Source organism: Hippocampus zosterae, chromosome 2, assembly GCF_025434085.1.
Source record: "Hippocampus zosterae strain Florida chromosome 2, ASM2543408v3, whole genome shotgun sequence".
NCBI lineage: Eukaryota > Metazoa > Chordata > Actinopteri > Syngnathiformes > Syngnathidae > Hippocampus > Hippocampus zosterae.
Genome location: NC_067452.1, coordinates 30,584,885 through 30,597,579, shown reverse-complemented (window position 1 = coordinate 30,597,579; position 12,695 = coordinate 30,584,885). Strand labels below are relative to the sequence as shown.

Below are 12,695 nucleotides of genomic sequence, written 5' to 3'. Positions count from 1 at the left end.
TTATACATACGTAACAGTATGTCTTTGAGATTGCGCATACCATGCAAATATGCCCCTTAGTGGTGGCAAGAAGTGTTGGGCAAACATACCGAGATAAATAGGAACGATGACGTGTCGGTCAACGTTGGTTTTTGGCTTTGAAAATGCAAGTAAATTGAACGAACCCACCCTGCCAAGATTCGCATTTGAATTAAACAATGACTCATTTAATTACGTTTCCTTCACTCTTTTTATATGCTATACAATAGTTCATGTTTTTTGATGGCTTTGCTCTCAGTAATATCATACTGTCTGATTCTAAATCAAGCCTATTTTATGCAGGATCAATACAGTACCTAAGTTCATTCATTCATTCATTCATCTTCCGTACCGCTTGATCCTCACTGGGGTCGCGGGGCAGTACCTATGTATTTATTTTTATTTTTTTACTATATATTCCAAATGAACACTGTAATTGTCACATTTCTCGCTTCCCGTGTGTTTGCTTGTAGTTTTTGTCCCAATTTGCTGACATGCTTCAGTGTTGTGTTCTAGATACTAAACATATTCGACTGCATTTTTACTTCATACAGTCATAAAGCCATGTCTTGTCTTTTTTTTCCACTTTATTTGTGTCAAGCTCCTCTTTCCCACAGTTTGCTTTGCTCAGTCACACACTTTGCCTCCATTTCTCTTTCTGCCATCCCGAGCTCCCTGGGCAGTGCTGTTTTAGTCTGGTGGCAAGTAATTCCGGCGTAGTATCAGAGGAGTAACAGAGGCACAACACTGCCAACAACGACCAGTGTCAAGGCTCGGGGTCCTCACTCCTTTATGTCGAAAGCAATTGTTGCTGTGACGCTGACATCACTGAGCATCGAATTACCCAAAACAACAATACTCCTCAGCTCCTCTGATGCGCCAATGTATTGTGAAAACGGTCCGTGGCCTTTCATCTGAGTGAATAAGACCTGATGAGGTTTCCCTACATGGCTGATAGTGCTTTTAATTCGCTGCTTGAGTCACGTTGCGTGGTGGTGGTGGTGGTGGACCCCAAAAAGCAGGCAGGAGGGAGGAGCAGGTTGTACTTGATGAATTGTATTAAACAGAAAACTAAATCCAAAACAAAGTCCCAAGAACCAAAACAAACAAAACCATGGCAGAAGCTAAAACCTCAATAACAGAAACATGACCGAAACAAACCTGACTGGAACAAACAGCAACAAACAAACACGACAGTAGCAAGAGCAAACAATGACCCGACACTGAGTGTTTGGGCTGGGAGTCCTTTAAAAGCCCTAATTACCTATGACCAACAGGTGTGCAGTTGCCGGGGGAGCCCTACAGTGCCACCTGTTGGTCCCTAAACCGAATCATGACAGCTTACTTTCTGGCTGTCCTCGGCTTTGCTTGTTGTGTCTCAAGATAAGAGCTTTACTTGACCGCTTTCCGCTTCTTTAAACTATTGCAGGGTGGCAATTTGTCAACCAATCATGACACCTTTGTTTTTTGTTACCTTGATGTTTTTTTTTAAATAGCCATTAAAGCAGACATCAAACGTGCATTTGGTGAAAGCTCTGAGGCTAAAAACTGAAACTTTTTTTTAACATACTTCCATAACATCAATTACTACTGTCCCATTAGCCGTGTCTTTATTCGCCATACTGATCCATCTAAGGTAGTTCAGAAAGACGAGAGAAATACATTCAAAAGCCATAAATAGGTGAGTTTTTTTAGTGTGACTAGCTCAGCAGCTTACAGAAGAACACACGCGCACACACACACAGAAAATGAGACCTTTTTTTTTTTTTGCGCCTTTGGTGTTGATTGTGTCCTGTCTCTTCACTCAGACGACGAGATAACGGTGGGGAAGTTCTATGCCACCTTCCTGATACAGGACTACTTCAGGAAGTTCAAGAGGCGCAAAGAGAAAGGCCTTGTGGGTCAGCGGCGCTCATTCGTCAGGATTAACAGCACCATGGCGCTGCAGGTGAGTGCCGTCAAACCGATTAGCGGTCCAATAAAAACCTGAAGTGAAATGCAAAGAAATCACTTGTTAACTACAGATATTCAATACCATTTTTTGAAAGACTAACACCAGTACGAGTATTCACTCTTTGAGAATTCACGATTATGACAACCGATACCTTTAGTACATTTGACATAAAATTTCATTTAACACAATAACACATTTCTGTAGAGGGTGATTCGCCCCACACTATAGCGCCAACTACTGTCAACAGCGACTTATTTTCTTTTTTAGCCTTAAGTAGAGGTGGCTGGTGAAGCAGTGAAACCTTTCGGTCTTTCTGCATGTCTTTGAGGCATCGAAATTGACTTGGAGCTAAATAATTGTATGACTGCAGTTTTTCACTATGTGATGCTCCTTCTGAAACATCTTACGTTCTTGTTTGTTGTTAGCGTGTGATCTGAAAATCAACAACATGACATTGACAAATATATGCAGCACTGATAATATTTATCTGCATATGTTGTTATTTCTTACGGGACAAATTGATTCCAAAACCACCATGTCACGCTCCCGGAATGAGTACTCAAGCGGCAGAGCTACAGTATTTCCTGTTACGTTCCGTTACATTCCACGTGACTTCTTTACAGGCTGGCCTGCGCACGCTGCATGACATCGGGCCTGAGATCCGTCGAGCCATATCATGTGACTTGCAGGACGAGGGGCTTGTCGATTTGACAGAGGAGGAAGATGAGGGAATTTGCAGGGTATCCCTACATTTTATAGACCATACATTTGTCCAGAAAGATTATTTTAATTTGTACTGTACCTGGTAACAAACTGTCCTGTACTGTAGCATACTTGTAAACAACGTTTGTTACTGGGCTCTCTCTGCAGCGCAATGGCGGCCTTTTCGGTAACCATGTCAACCACGTCGGTACGACTCTTCAAGGCTCCGCCCACCCAACCACTGTCACGCAACGTCCTCTACAGATCCTCCCCTTATCCAGCAGTGCCTCTACAGAACCCGCCCAAATGGGCCTGAGTGATGATGACAGAAGCCAAAAGGCAGAAATAAACTCGTCACTTGTCCAGTATAATCATCATCAAACGTCTCATCAGTCCGACTACTTCTGCTTTAATTCCAATCACCAACAATCACCCGTACCCTCCAATGCCAACCTCAACAATGCCAATGTGCCCGTGCTTCTGTCTGTGACCTGCGGGAGGCAGCAAAAACATTTGCTAGCGACAGACCGCCTGTCTTCCACCAAACCGGGCTCAGCCATGTCCACCCGCAGCAAACCTTGGAAGTCGCTCTCCATGAGGTCGGTTCCTTCAGGCCAGGTCCATAAACGTTGGTTCATTTATGTTTGAATCAAAAAAGTGATTTAAATTATAGGTCTGCATTTGATATGATGTGTCAAAAATGATTGATGTACAAAAGAAGTTTCAATGGTCAATATTCTCGAAAAAAGACCCATCAAAAAGTATACCAAAAAAATGCTTTCCAAGAGCAAATTTTAATAATTCATCCATACATATATTTTCAATCGTTTAGTTTCTGTAGCTCCTCAATATGCAAACTCCACACGGGCATGCCAAATTTGAGATTCAAAAACACCAAATTTGATGCATTGTTTGCCATTTTTAAGACATAATGAGATGTTTTTGTTCCTAATAAGTTATCGCTAAAATGTGGTTTTATCAAACAAACAATCTCAAAATGAACCAACACAACATTTTGTCCAAATGTGGTCACGGCCAATTGCAATGTGTTCACTGTTGTGCTTTTTTCTTCTTTTTCGTCTGCGGATCTCCTGTTCCATTTAATCCTTTGTGCTCGGCTGACCTCATGCATTCCTCATTTTGAACAGGAGGCACCGCAATCAGACCTACATCAGGTACAGTATTATTCATGAAATTATGAGATCAAAAGCAGCAGGTGGCAAAATTACCCATTAAACTACTAATTCTGCACATTAAAAAATATGTATTATTTAATTAATTTCTTTCAATTTTTTTATGTAACCCACAAAGCATTTACTTCATCATACTCAAAATATTTGTTGCATTAATTTTCCTTTTCTAAACTAGGTTTACTAAAATACAGCTATTCCATTTTTTTAATTCAGTTGTCTCATGAAATAATTGTTCTTATTGTCATGTTTGGTCTCTTGCATATTGACCTGATGCTGGCTTGCCAGGTCAGAGACCAGCAGGGGTCGCCAACCCGCTGCGCAGACATCCGAGTCTGTGGAAGTAGACAGTGATGAGGAGCAAGGCTCAGGAGAGTACTACTACAGCGGGGACGAGTCCCATGAAGATAACATCATGCTCACTAAGGACAGGTACAATCAGTCACACTCTCCATCCGTCATTCATCCATCACAGCAACCATTGAGGGTTCCTACAGCCTTGGTCACGGGGGCCATTTATGTATAGATGGACAACTGTTCAAGTAGTCAGTGAGTGTGTCGCCTGCACGGATGTCGCACGAGTGAACCACTCCACCGGATGTCGCACGAGTGAACCACTCCACCATTTGGACATCTCGACGCTACTCACAAAAATCATGTGTATTTATTTTTATGCTGTTGTGCAGGCTGTCAAATAAAGAGTCTTGCAACGCGGAGGGCGATTTGGACGCCGAGTCAGATTGTTTCTATGACGATGACCAGCAGCCCATATGCCAAGACAGCAGGCAGTCGCCTCGGAGATGGCTTTTAGCATCACCGCAAGGTGACACACTGCCCTGACCTTGTTGAGCTTTCCTTCCCAGTTACATAGCTGCTTCATTAGGCTCACCTGCACAGTTCCAGTACAAAAGCTGGATAAAAAATGACACTTTCACAAAAATAATAACACATATTTTGGCCCTCAATTAAAGATAAATAGGGTACAGTGAGGGCGGCACGGTGGTCCACCGGTTAGCACATCCGCCTCACAGTGCAGAGGTGTGGGTTTGGCCTTCCTGTGTCGAGTTTGCATGTTCTCCCCGAGCCTGCATGGGTTTTCTCCGGGTACTCTGATTTCCTCCCACATTCCCAAAACATGCATGACAGGCTGATTGAACATAACCCCCCCCCCCCCCCCCCCCCAAAAAAAAAACTTTATTGCGTAGCAGGAGGCACCCATTTGGTAATAAGGTTTAATCTTTGCATTATTATAGTCACCTTTTTTTTAGTTTGGTCAGTTATTTTTAACGTGATGAAGCTTCAGACTTTTTCATATACTTGTAATGGATCTTATTTTATTGTGCAGGTCCAATTTTACAGCCTGACTGTTCAATCTTTATAACACAAGTTGTGTGTCCGCACAGCCCTCAATAGACCGACGTTCAGTTTTGAGTGTCTTCGCAGAAGAAGTAATCAGGAGGATGCTCCACCCTCTCCTTCCTGCACTGCTCTTCCATTGCACTTGCTGCAGCAACAGGTACAAGTTCCTTCATACACATTTTTGCTTGATATTCGACTTGTTATCATTCGTCTTTTGGATGATTTGTTCTCCTTTTACCATTAGGTCATGGCGGTGGCTGGCCTGGATGCCAGTAAACTTCAGCGCCTCTCTCCCACGCGGTCGGTACACTCCTGGGCCACGCCTCCTGCTTCCCCTCTCGCCTATGATTCTTCACCCTGCTACACACCACTCATACAGGTGTGCACAAATGCTTGTGAGGAACAATGCAGATATTTTTCACATTCAGGTGAATCCTCAAAACGCATTGAAAAAAAGCTGTTAAGTCATCGCAGATGACTTAACAGATGACTCAACATCGCAGATCAGCAAAAAGTTGAGGATTTACAATTCAGCCAGTGAATAAAAAATATATAAACATAAAAAAATATATACACCAACTAAACTCACAGATTTTTAATGAGACTCACCTTTTTTTAAATTTTGTCTTTAAAAAATATCTCTAGATCTATATCTATCTATATCTAACTCTCTCTCTCTCTCTCTCTCTCTCTCTCTCTCTATATATATATATATATATATATATATATATATAATTATATACATTATATATAGATGGAAACATACAGACACCGTATTTTCCGCACTATAAGGAGCACCAAAAAGTCTTTCATTTTCTTAAAAGCTCAAGGCGTGCCTTAAAATCCGGTGTGCACCTTGTATATGGTCATTACGGTAATACATCGACCCCCAAGATGGCTTCATCCTGGAGACATGCTTACAATGTTGTAACTTGGTGTTGGTTCTATGGACTGTGTCGCTGATTTATTAAATACGTTTTTGTTACAGCTCCGAAAAAAGGAGAGCTGTGGTGTTTTTTTGTTTTTTTAATGCACACTTTATGAATGTTTTTCACAGTCTCAACAAATACAGTTCCGTCTGTCCGTCACCGTGCCTTCTCTTCTTCCTTCTACTCGAGAGGCGTTCATGACCGCCTCGGAAAAACGTAAATGAACGATTCTTCATTGCAACTACGAAAATTGAAAATAATGCATCACAACAGCAAATGAAGCGAGGAAATAAATTCTATAGCCCCACTACAGAATTTATTTTGTGATTTCCTCGTTTGTGAAAACAGTACACAACAAAGGAATGAATAACAAACACTTCTGAGGCAGTCCAGTCTCCTACAATTTACTGACATTTGATCGTTCTGGTGTAGCTACGCTCAAGGAAATGCCAAAATAAATTCTGTGGGGGGCTATAGAATTTATTTTGTGATTTTCTGTTTTGATGCATTACTGTATTATCAATTTTTGTAGTTTCATTGAAGTAATCGTTATTTTACGTTATTTTACTTTTTTTTTTTTTTGGGGAGGTGGTCATGATCGCCTCTCGAGTCAAATGAAGGGCTGTAACTTCATCTAGTGGATGCATTGTAGATTGCGCCTTATATTCCAGTGCGTGCAATATATGAAAAAAAGACAAAATAGGCCATTTATTGAAAGTGTGCCTTTTAGTGCGGAAAATATGGTGTGTGGATGGGCGCCCCGGTGGGCCAGTGGTTATCACGTCGACCTCCGGCTTCCCTATGTGGAGTTTGCATGTTCTCCCCGGGCCATCTTACGCATGACTTTCAGTTGGACAAATGAAAATAAATACATGGATTGAAATGTCTCCATCCTCAGGTGCGGTGGACTTTATTTCTGCTAAATTGAGCTGTCCAATGAAAAACAATCTATTTTGCCAATGCTATATTGAACACATAACTGTCAACTGACAACCCCATTTGCAAGATATTTTAATCTCTGCTTCATGAATCAGGTCACATCACCAAGCGTTGTTTAGTCTGAAGAGATCTCAAGGGAACAGTCATCCTCCTTCCTGAGAACTTAATGTGAGTCACTTTGTTCACCACAGAAAATTGCTCTGAGTGCGAACATTGGCACAGACCAGATTCGAGTGGAAACTCATGTGAATACCCAGAAGAAAGAAGCGTTTGTGCTGTTGTTGTTTCCAATCACATCTGTTTCAAATAGGATACTGGATCATTACGTTGTTTATGTTGTAGTTTCTTGCGTGCGTGTGTAAGTGCGTGTGTGCGTGTGCGCGTGTGTGTGTGTGTGTGTGTGTGTGTGTGTGTGTGTGTGTGTGTGTGTGTGTGTGCGCTGATCTGTCTTTCTGGTATGCTGCATCTGTCGTTGGCTGTGCCGTCAAATGACTCACTATTGCTTTTGTTGCAGACGAGTCTGGTCACGGTTTGCTTCATGCCAGTAAATGCACACTCATAATACGTCAATGATACCGATCCACCTTTACTCTACACAGCTTATTTGGGGCAAATGATGACTCGACTGTCATGATTCTGTTTTTGTTTCGTCAATGTTTTGGTTTTGCTTTTTGGGTCCTCGACCATCACGCAACACGTCACCGACACCCAGAATGACTCACCAACCAGTCACGACTGTTCACATCTCACATTCACACAGTCAAAGGTTGGGACCTGAAGGGAACCACGGCACCATCAGTAACCCTACACAAAGGAATTCTAGGGACAACCAACTATTTCTGTAGAATCATACCGGGATATGTCACATGAGTCAATCATGAAGAATTTGAAACAAAAGTTGACAGCTAAAACACAACACAAGCCATCTTGGAGGCGCAGCTTCGATCCACAGATTATTCTGCTTTACGTGGCCACTTCCTGTTTAGCAGATTTCATGGCCGATTAAAAAGCCACGTGTCTCATGACAAAACAAGGTGACTGACTTTACTTACACTCTTTTGCCCAAAGGCAATTACTGCTCTTTTCAAAACAATAATTAGAAAAAAAAATGTTGTGCATTGTTCCTTGCCCCAAATGCAGAAGTGACTGAGCAAGTCTTACAAACTTTAACAAGTGTATTATTTTTACATTTTTAGTAAGTAATATAGATGTGGCGGCCCGGTTGTCAAGTGGTTAGTGCGTTGACCTCACAGTACAGAGGTCATGGGTTCGATCCCGGCTCCGGCCTCCCTGTGTGGTGTTTGCATGTTCTCCACTGGCCTGCGTGGGTTTTCTCCCGGTAGTCCGGCTTTCTTCCACATTCCAAAAACATGCATGGCAGTTGATTGAACACTCAAAATTGTCCAGAGGTGTGAGTGTCAGCGCGAATGGTTGTTCGTTTCTGTGTGCCCTGCGATTGGCTGGCAACCGGTTCAGGGTGTCCCCCGCCGACTGCCCGAAGACGGCTGGGACAGGCTACAGCACCCCCCGCAACCTAAGCGGATCGAAAAAATGAATGAATGTGTGTTTGTGTATGTGTGTCCTTAGGTGGACTGGCGGAGCTCAGGCAGCGTGGGCAACATCCCAGCCTCGATAAAGAGGAGTTCCTGGTACACAGATAGAAACGACAGCGCATTCAGCCGCGGCCACTCGCCCTCACGACTCCAGCTTCCCGCTGAGAGTTGCTCACATTTCTTGCAGAAGCGAGGCAGCGCCAACAGTCTAGTGGAGGCTGTAAGTGCATCACTTTGTTAGCAAGCACAGGGAAGATGTCAGCGCAAAAATAATCGATTGCTTTGTACAGTTAGTTTGACTGGCTCAATTGAATGTTTTTTTTTTTTCATATCCGACCCAGGTTACATTCATTTGTGATCTTAGATCGGATATGTATCAGAAATTTTTTGCAACGCGACCGCAGTCTGAATGGCCAGGTCACATATTTATGACATGAATGTAATCCGGAGCCGCAAATGTGCCCCGCACGGAGTTGGAGGTCAATCGAACCTGTAGTAAAAGTAAAAGTATTGACTTTCTATCTGACTTTAAGTTAATCCCACTTGAAAGATGAAGCATAAATATTTTATTTTATTTATGGTAATAATAGCAATTCGGTCATGTAGATCGTTTCAATTTTTTTTAATGCACAGTCATCATTTAACACTGAAAATGAAGTACGAATCAACATAATATCAGTTTTGAGATCAAGACAAATTACAAAGAGGTACAAAGAAACTTTGTTTATTTTAAAGATTGAAACATGAATCGCAGAACCAAGAAGATGAACAAAATTGCAAATATATATATTATATATATATATATATATATATATATATATATATATTTTTTTTTTTTAACATTATAACCTGAAGTCATCACACCATTTTATGAAACGGTATGACATTTTTACATTAGAGCTAATATGAAATCGTTGACTTTGTCTCAGGCGTTGATCTCGGAGGGTTTGGGAAAATACGCCAGAGACCCCAAGTTTGTGTCGGCCACCAAGCACGAGATAGCGGACGCCTGCGAGATGACCATTGACGAGATGGAGAGCGCCGCCAGTAATCTCCTAAACTGCAGCCTGGCTTACCCCGGCGACGTCGAGGCGGCTAGCTCGGACCCCGCCGTGCACACCATGCGTGACTACAGCGACGAGGAGACGTACGCTGCCGTCAAACGGGAGGAGGACCTCACAGACGAGATGATTTACGTCACTTCGCTATAGCAGCGGCCCTTTGTTTTTATTTATCGATTGATTGCAATTGGCGTCCTGCTGCTTTTTTCCACACCGGGTGGACCGTTGTTCCTCTCACGATAGACGACATGAGAATGAAGTGCCTTGTTTTCTCTTTCTACAGGGACATGGAACAGAAGACCTCTGAAGAAAACTAATATTGAAAGTAAAACATTGAATTGATGTTGTATTGGATTTATTTACATCTCCAAGAGCGGTGACGGTTGTTCGAGACCAGAGAAATCTTCTTGCTCCGCAAAGCCATTCCGAATCCTATGAATTCACTTTGAAAACAACACGAGTGGTGATCATTTGTGGTGATGAAACTGCGTGTGTACTGTGCGTGGGATTATCAGAGATTCATGTTGTTCGCTATGGGTCAGCTTGAGATCAGATTAAAAAAATGTTTTCTTGCACAATACCGAGATATGTTTATCTGTAATGCAGTGGAATCTCTGAAGCGAAACACTCCCCCACTCCCCTGAAAAGAACGGTCATGCAGATTTATAATTTTTCTTGCGGTACCATCACTGGTAGCCTTCCATGGTAGCACCACAAAAAAAAAGTTGAATTACTTATGAGTTGCCCACTTAACTGATCTCTTGCACTTTGACCTTCAAAGTTTTATGACCAATATCGCATTTTCCATGACAATTTTTTGCTCAGTTCCCAAATGAGATGACTTTCACTTGAGAGCAGGGTTGCCCAAACTTTTTGGACCGAAGATCGACTTTATGATCAACCAACCTCCCGCGATCGACCTGTTATCGCGCACGCACATACACATACACGCCCGCCATGATGAGCAACAGCCTGACACGGCATCTGACGCACTTTTGCAGTCTGTAGCTCACACGTACCGTTTTCAAGTGCTTCCCTGGGCCCTCTAGATTCCTATTCTTTGCCCGTGCCCTCGGTGTATTGTGCACGAAACAAACTCTGAATGAGAATAATGATCACGATAACAGATATAGCGCAACCGCTCTGATCACAAGCTGCAGTTGCAGACTGCTGAGCGCTAACAACGTCCAGTGACGCAGGTCACAAGCCACCGTAGGTTAAAGATTTACCTGCTTTATTTTCTTAATACTCTTAGTGAAAATGAGACTGATAGGAAGATTAGGGTGCAGCGTACATGAACACAAAAAATATATGACTAACTTGCACAAAGACAAAAATGTTTTTTTTTTTTTCTCCTCTACACACCTCGCGATAGACTTGGGACCAGTCCGCGATCAACCGGTCGATCGTGATCGATGGAATGGGCATCCCTGCTTTAGAGGTTCCACTGCATTTACTCTGCTTAAATTTCAGGGTCCTGGAGTCAATGCAAAGTTATTACAGGTTCTTGACCAGACTTGAAAAAAAAAATAAAAATAAACATATCAATATACGGTACAGTACAATCCAGGAATGCAATTTTTAAAAAAGTGCTTTCACTCACAGGAAATGATTTGCAATGATGGTTTTAGTGTTAAAAATATTAATTCACATGCAATTGTTGACACAGACCTGCAGGACATTCAGAAACATGAATAATTGCTGCAAATTCTTTGGAAATTGCATGAAACTTTAAGTTTAACGGTCTCGGATCGCAAAGTTGACTTGTCATGCAAAAGCCGCAACAGTCGCAATCGAATAACCGCCTTCCACCAACGTCCTTACAAATCATGTGCAGAGTACAGAATAGGATTTTCTCCACCAATCAACAACTACAATTCAGAGGAAAAAAAACGACCATAATATATGAACGGAGATCTTTTATTAATGACAGTCGTGCATTTAAATGGCTTTTTAAAATATTTAGAAAAAGACGTTCATTGTTTTGACCAACTCGGGATTTCTACGACTTCTAAATAATTGGATGGAGACCGGACTGCAACGTTCCCACTTTATGTAAAATAAAGAACATAACTGGAGCTTTTTAATGCAAACTTTTGTTATACACTATAATAACTAACTACTGTACATGCAATCCCAAATCTTAATCTATTCCAAAGAAAAAAAAACAGTCTCCCATTTTGGTTCAAATAAAATAGCCCTTTAATAATCTCTGTTGCATAAAAGGATTTTGTTGAGTGATTAACTGGCATTTAGGCCTAATTTCTTAAAAAAGAACAAAAAACAACAGCTGCATATTTTTGCACAGATTGACATATTTCACCACATGTTAGACAATCCTCGTTGCCCTTCAAAGCGAGATTAGACACTTGCCAGCAACCACTTAGGAAATACAAAAAACAAAATTGTTATGATGATTGTTAGTATTATTATTTATTTTGAGTCAAAAACATTCAAGTGTGTGCAATCTTTATTTTTGTATCGATGTTTTTGGAATGTTCCACGGCTTTTTAGATGTTCATTAAATATTGTAAAGTACTGTTTCTTCTTTCTACTTTGTACGAAATAAAAACATCATCTTGAGTATCAGCTATGCTGCACACATTCACGTCAGATTTTCAACGGAAATCACCGTTTTGTACACTGCGGTTTCGTAAAATAAAAGTCAACATTGGCTTGTTTTGTTCTAATTTGGGGTTCCAATTATTTGCAAATAAAACAGACACTTGGCAAAGGTGGATGCTATGAAGCCTTTCATCCTTTTCCCGTGAACAAATTTAAAATAATTTCCGCATTGAAAATCTCATTTCCTCTCAGCAATTATTGTTGCAGCATTACAGCTGGGCTAAGGTTCTTCGTAGGGTCGTGCAAAACGCTTCCAGACAGTTCCCGTTCATTCCATATAACTGCCACAGTACATTCAATGAGCACTTGCTCCACTGTACTTAAAAATAAGAAATGACAAGCTTGGGCGAAATGAAAAAAAAAAA

General features: G+C 41.5%; 1 protein-coding gene across 28 annotated transcripts in view; it reads left to right on the top strand.

Annotated features, from left to right (window-relative positions):
* The window catches only part of cacna1db (calcium channel, voltage-dependent, L type, alpha 1D subunit, b), a 62,330-nt gene extending 50,082 nt beyond the window's left edge, over positions 1 to 12,248 (top strand). For 26 of the 28 annotated variants that reach the window (XM_052059369.1, XM_052059384.1, XM_052059380.1 and 23 more), the window contains 10 exons: positions 1,827 to 1,966; positions 2,596 to 2,712; positions 2,843 to 3,273; positions 3,823 to 3,849; positions 4,153 to 4,296; positions 4,551 to 4,687; positions 5,268 to 5,380; positions 5,468 to 5,602; positions 8,679 to 8,864; positions 9,574 to 12,248. In XM_052059369.1, the coding sequence (XP_051915329.1) occupies positions 1,827 to 1,966; positions 2,596 to 2,712; positions 2,843 to 3,273; positions 3,823 to 3,849; positions 4,153 to 4,296; positions 4,551 to 4,687; positions 5,268 to 5,380; positions 5,468 to 5,602; positions 8,679 to 8,864; positions 9,574 to 9,855 (1,712 nt within the window). In that variant the 3' untranslated portion in view covers positions 9,856 to 12,248. The remainder of the gene's footprint in view (positions 1 to 1,826; positions 1,967 to 2,595; positions 2,713 to 2,842; positions 3,274 to 3,822; positions 3,850 to 4,152; positions 4,297 to 4,550; positions 4,688 to 5,267; positions 5,381 to 5,467; positions 5,603 to 8,678; positions 8,865 to 9,573) is intronic. The other 2 variants (XM_052059362.1, XM_052059361.1) reach the window with 2 other exon arrangements.
* The last annotated feature ends 447 nt before the right edge of the window (positions 12,249 to 12,695 follow it).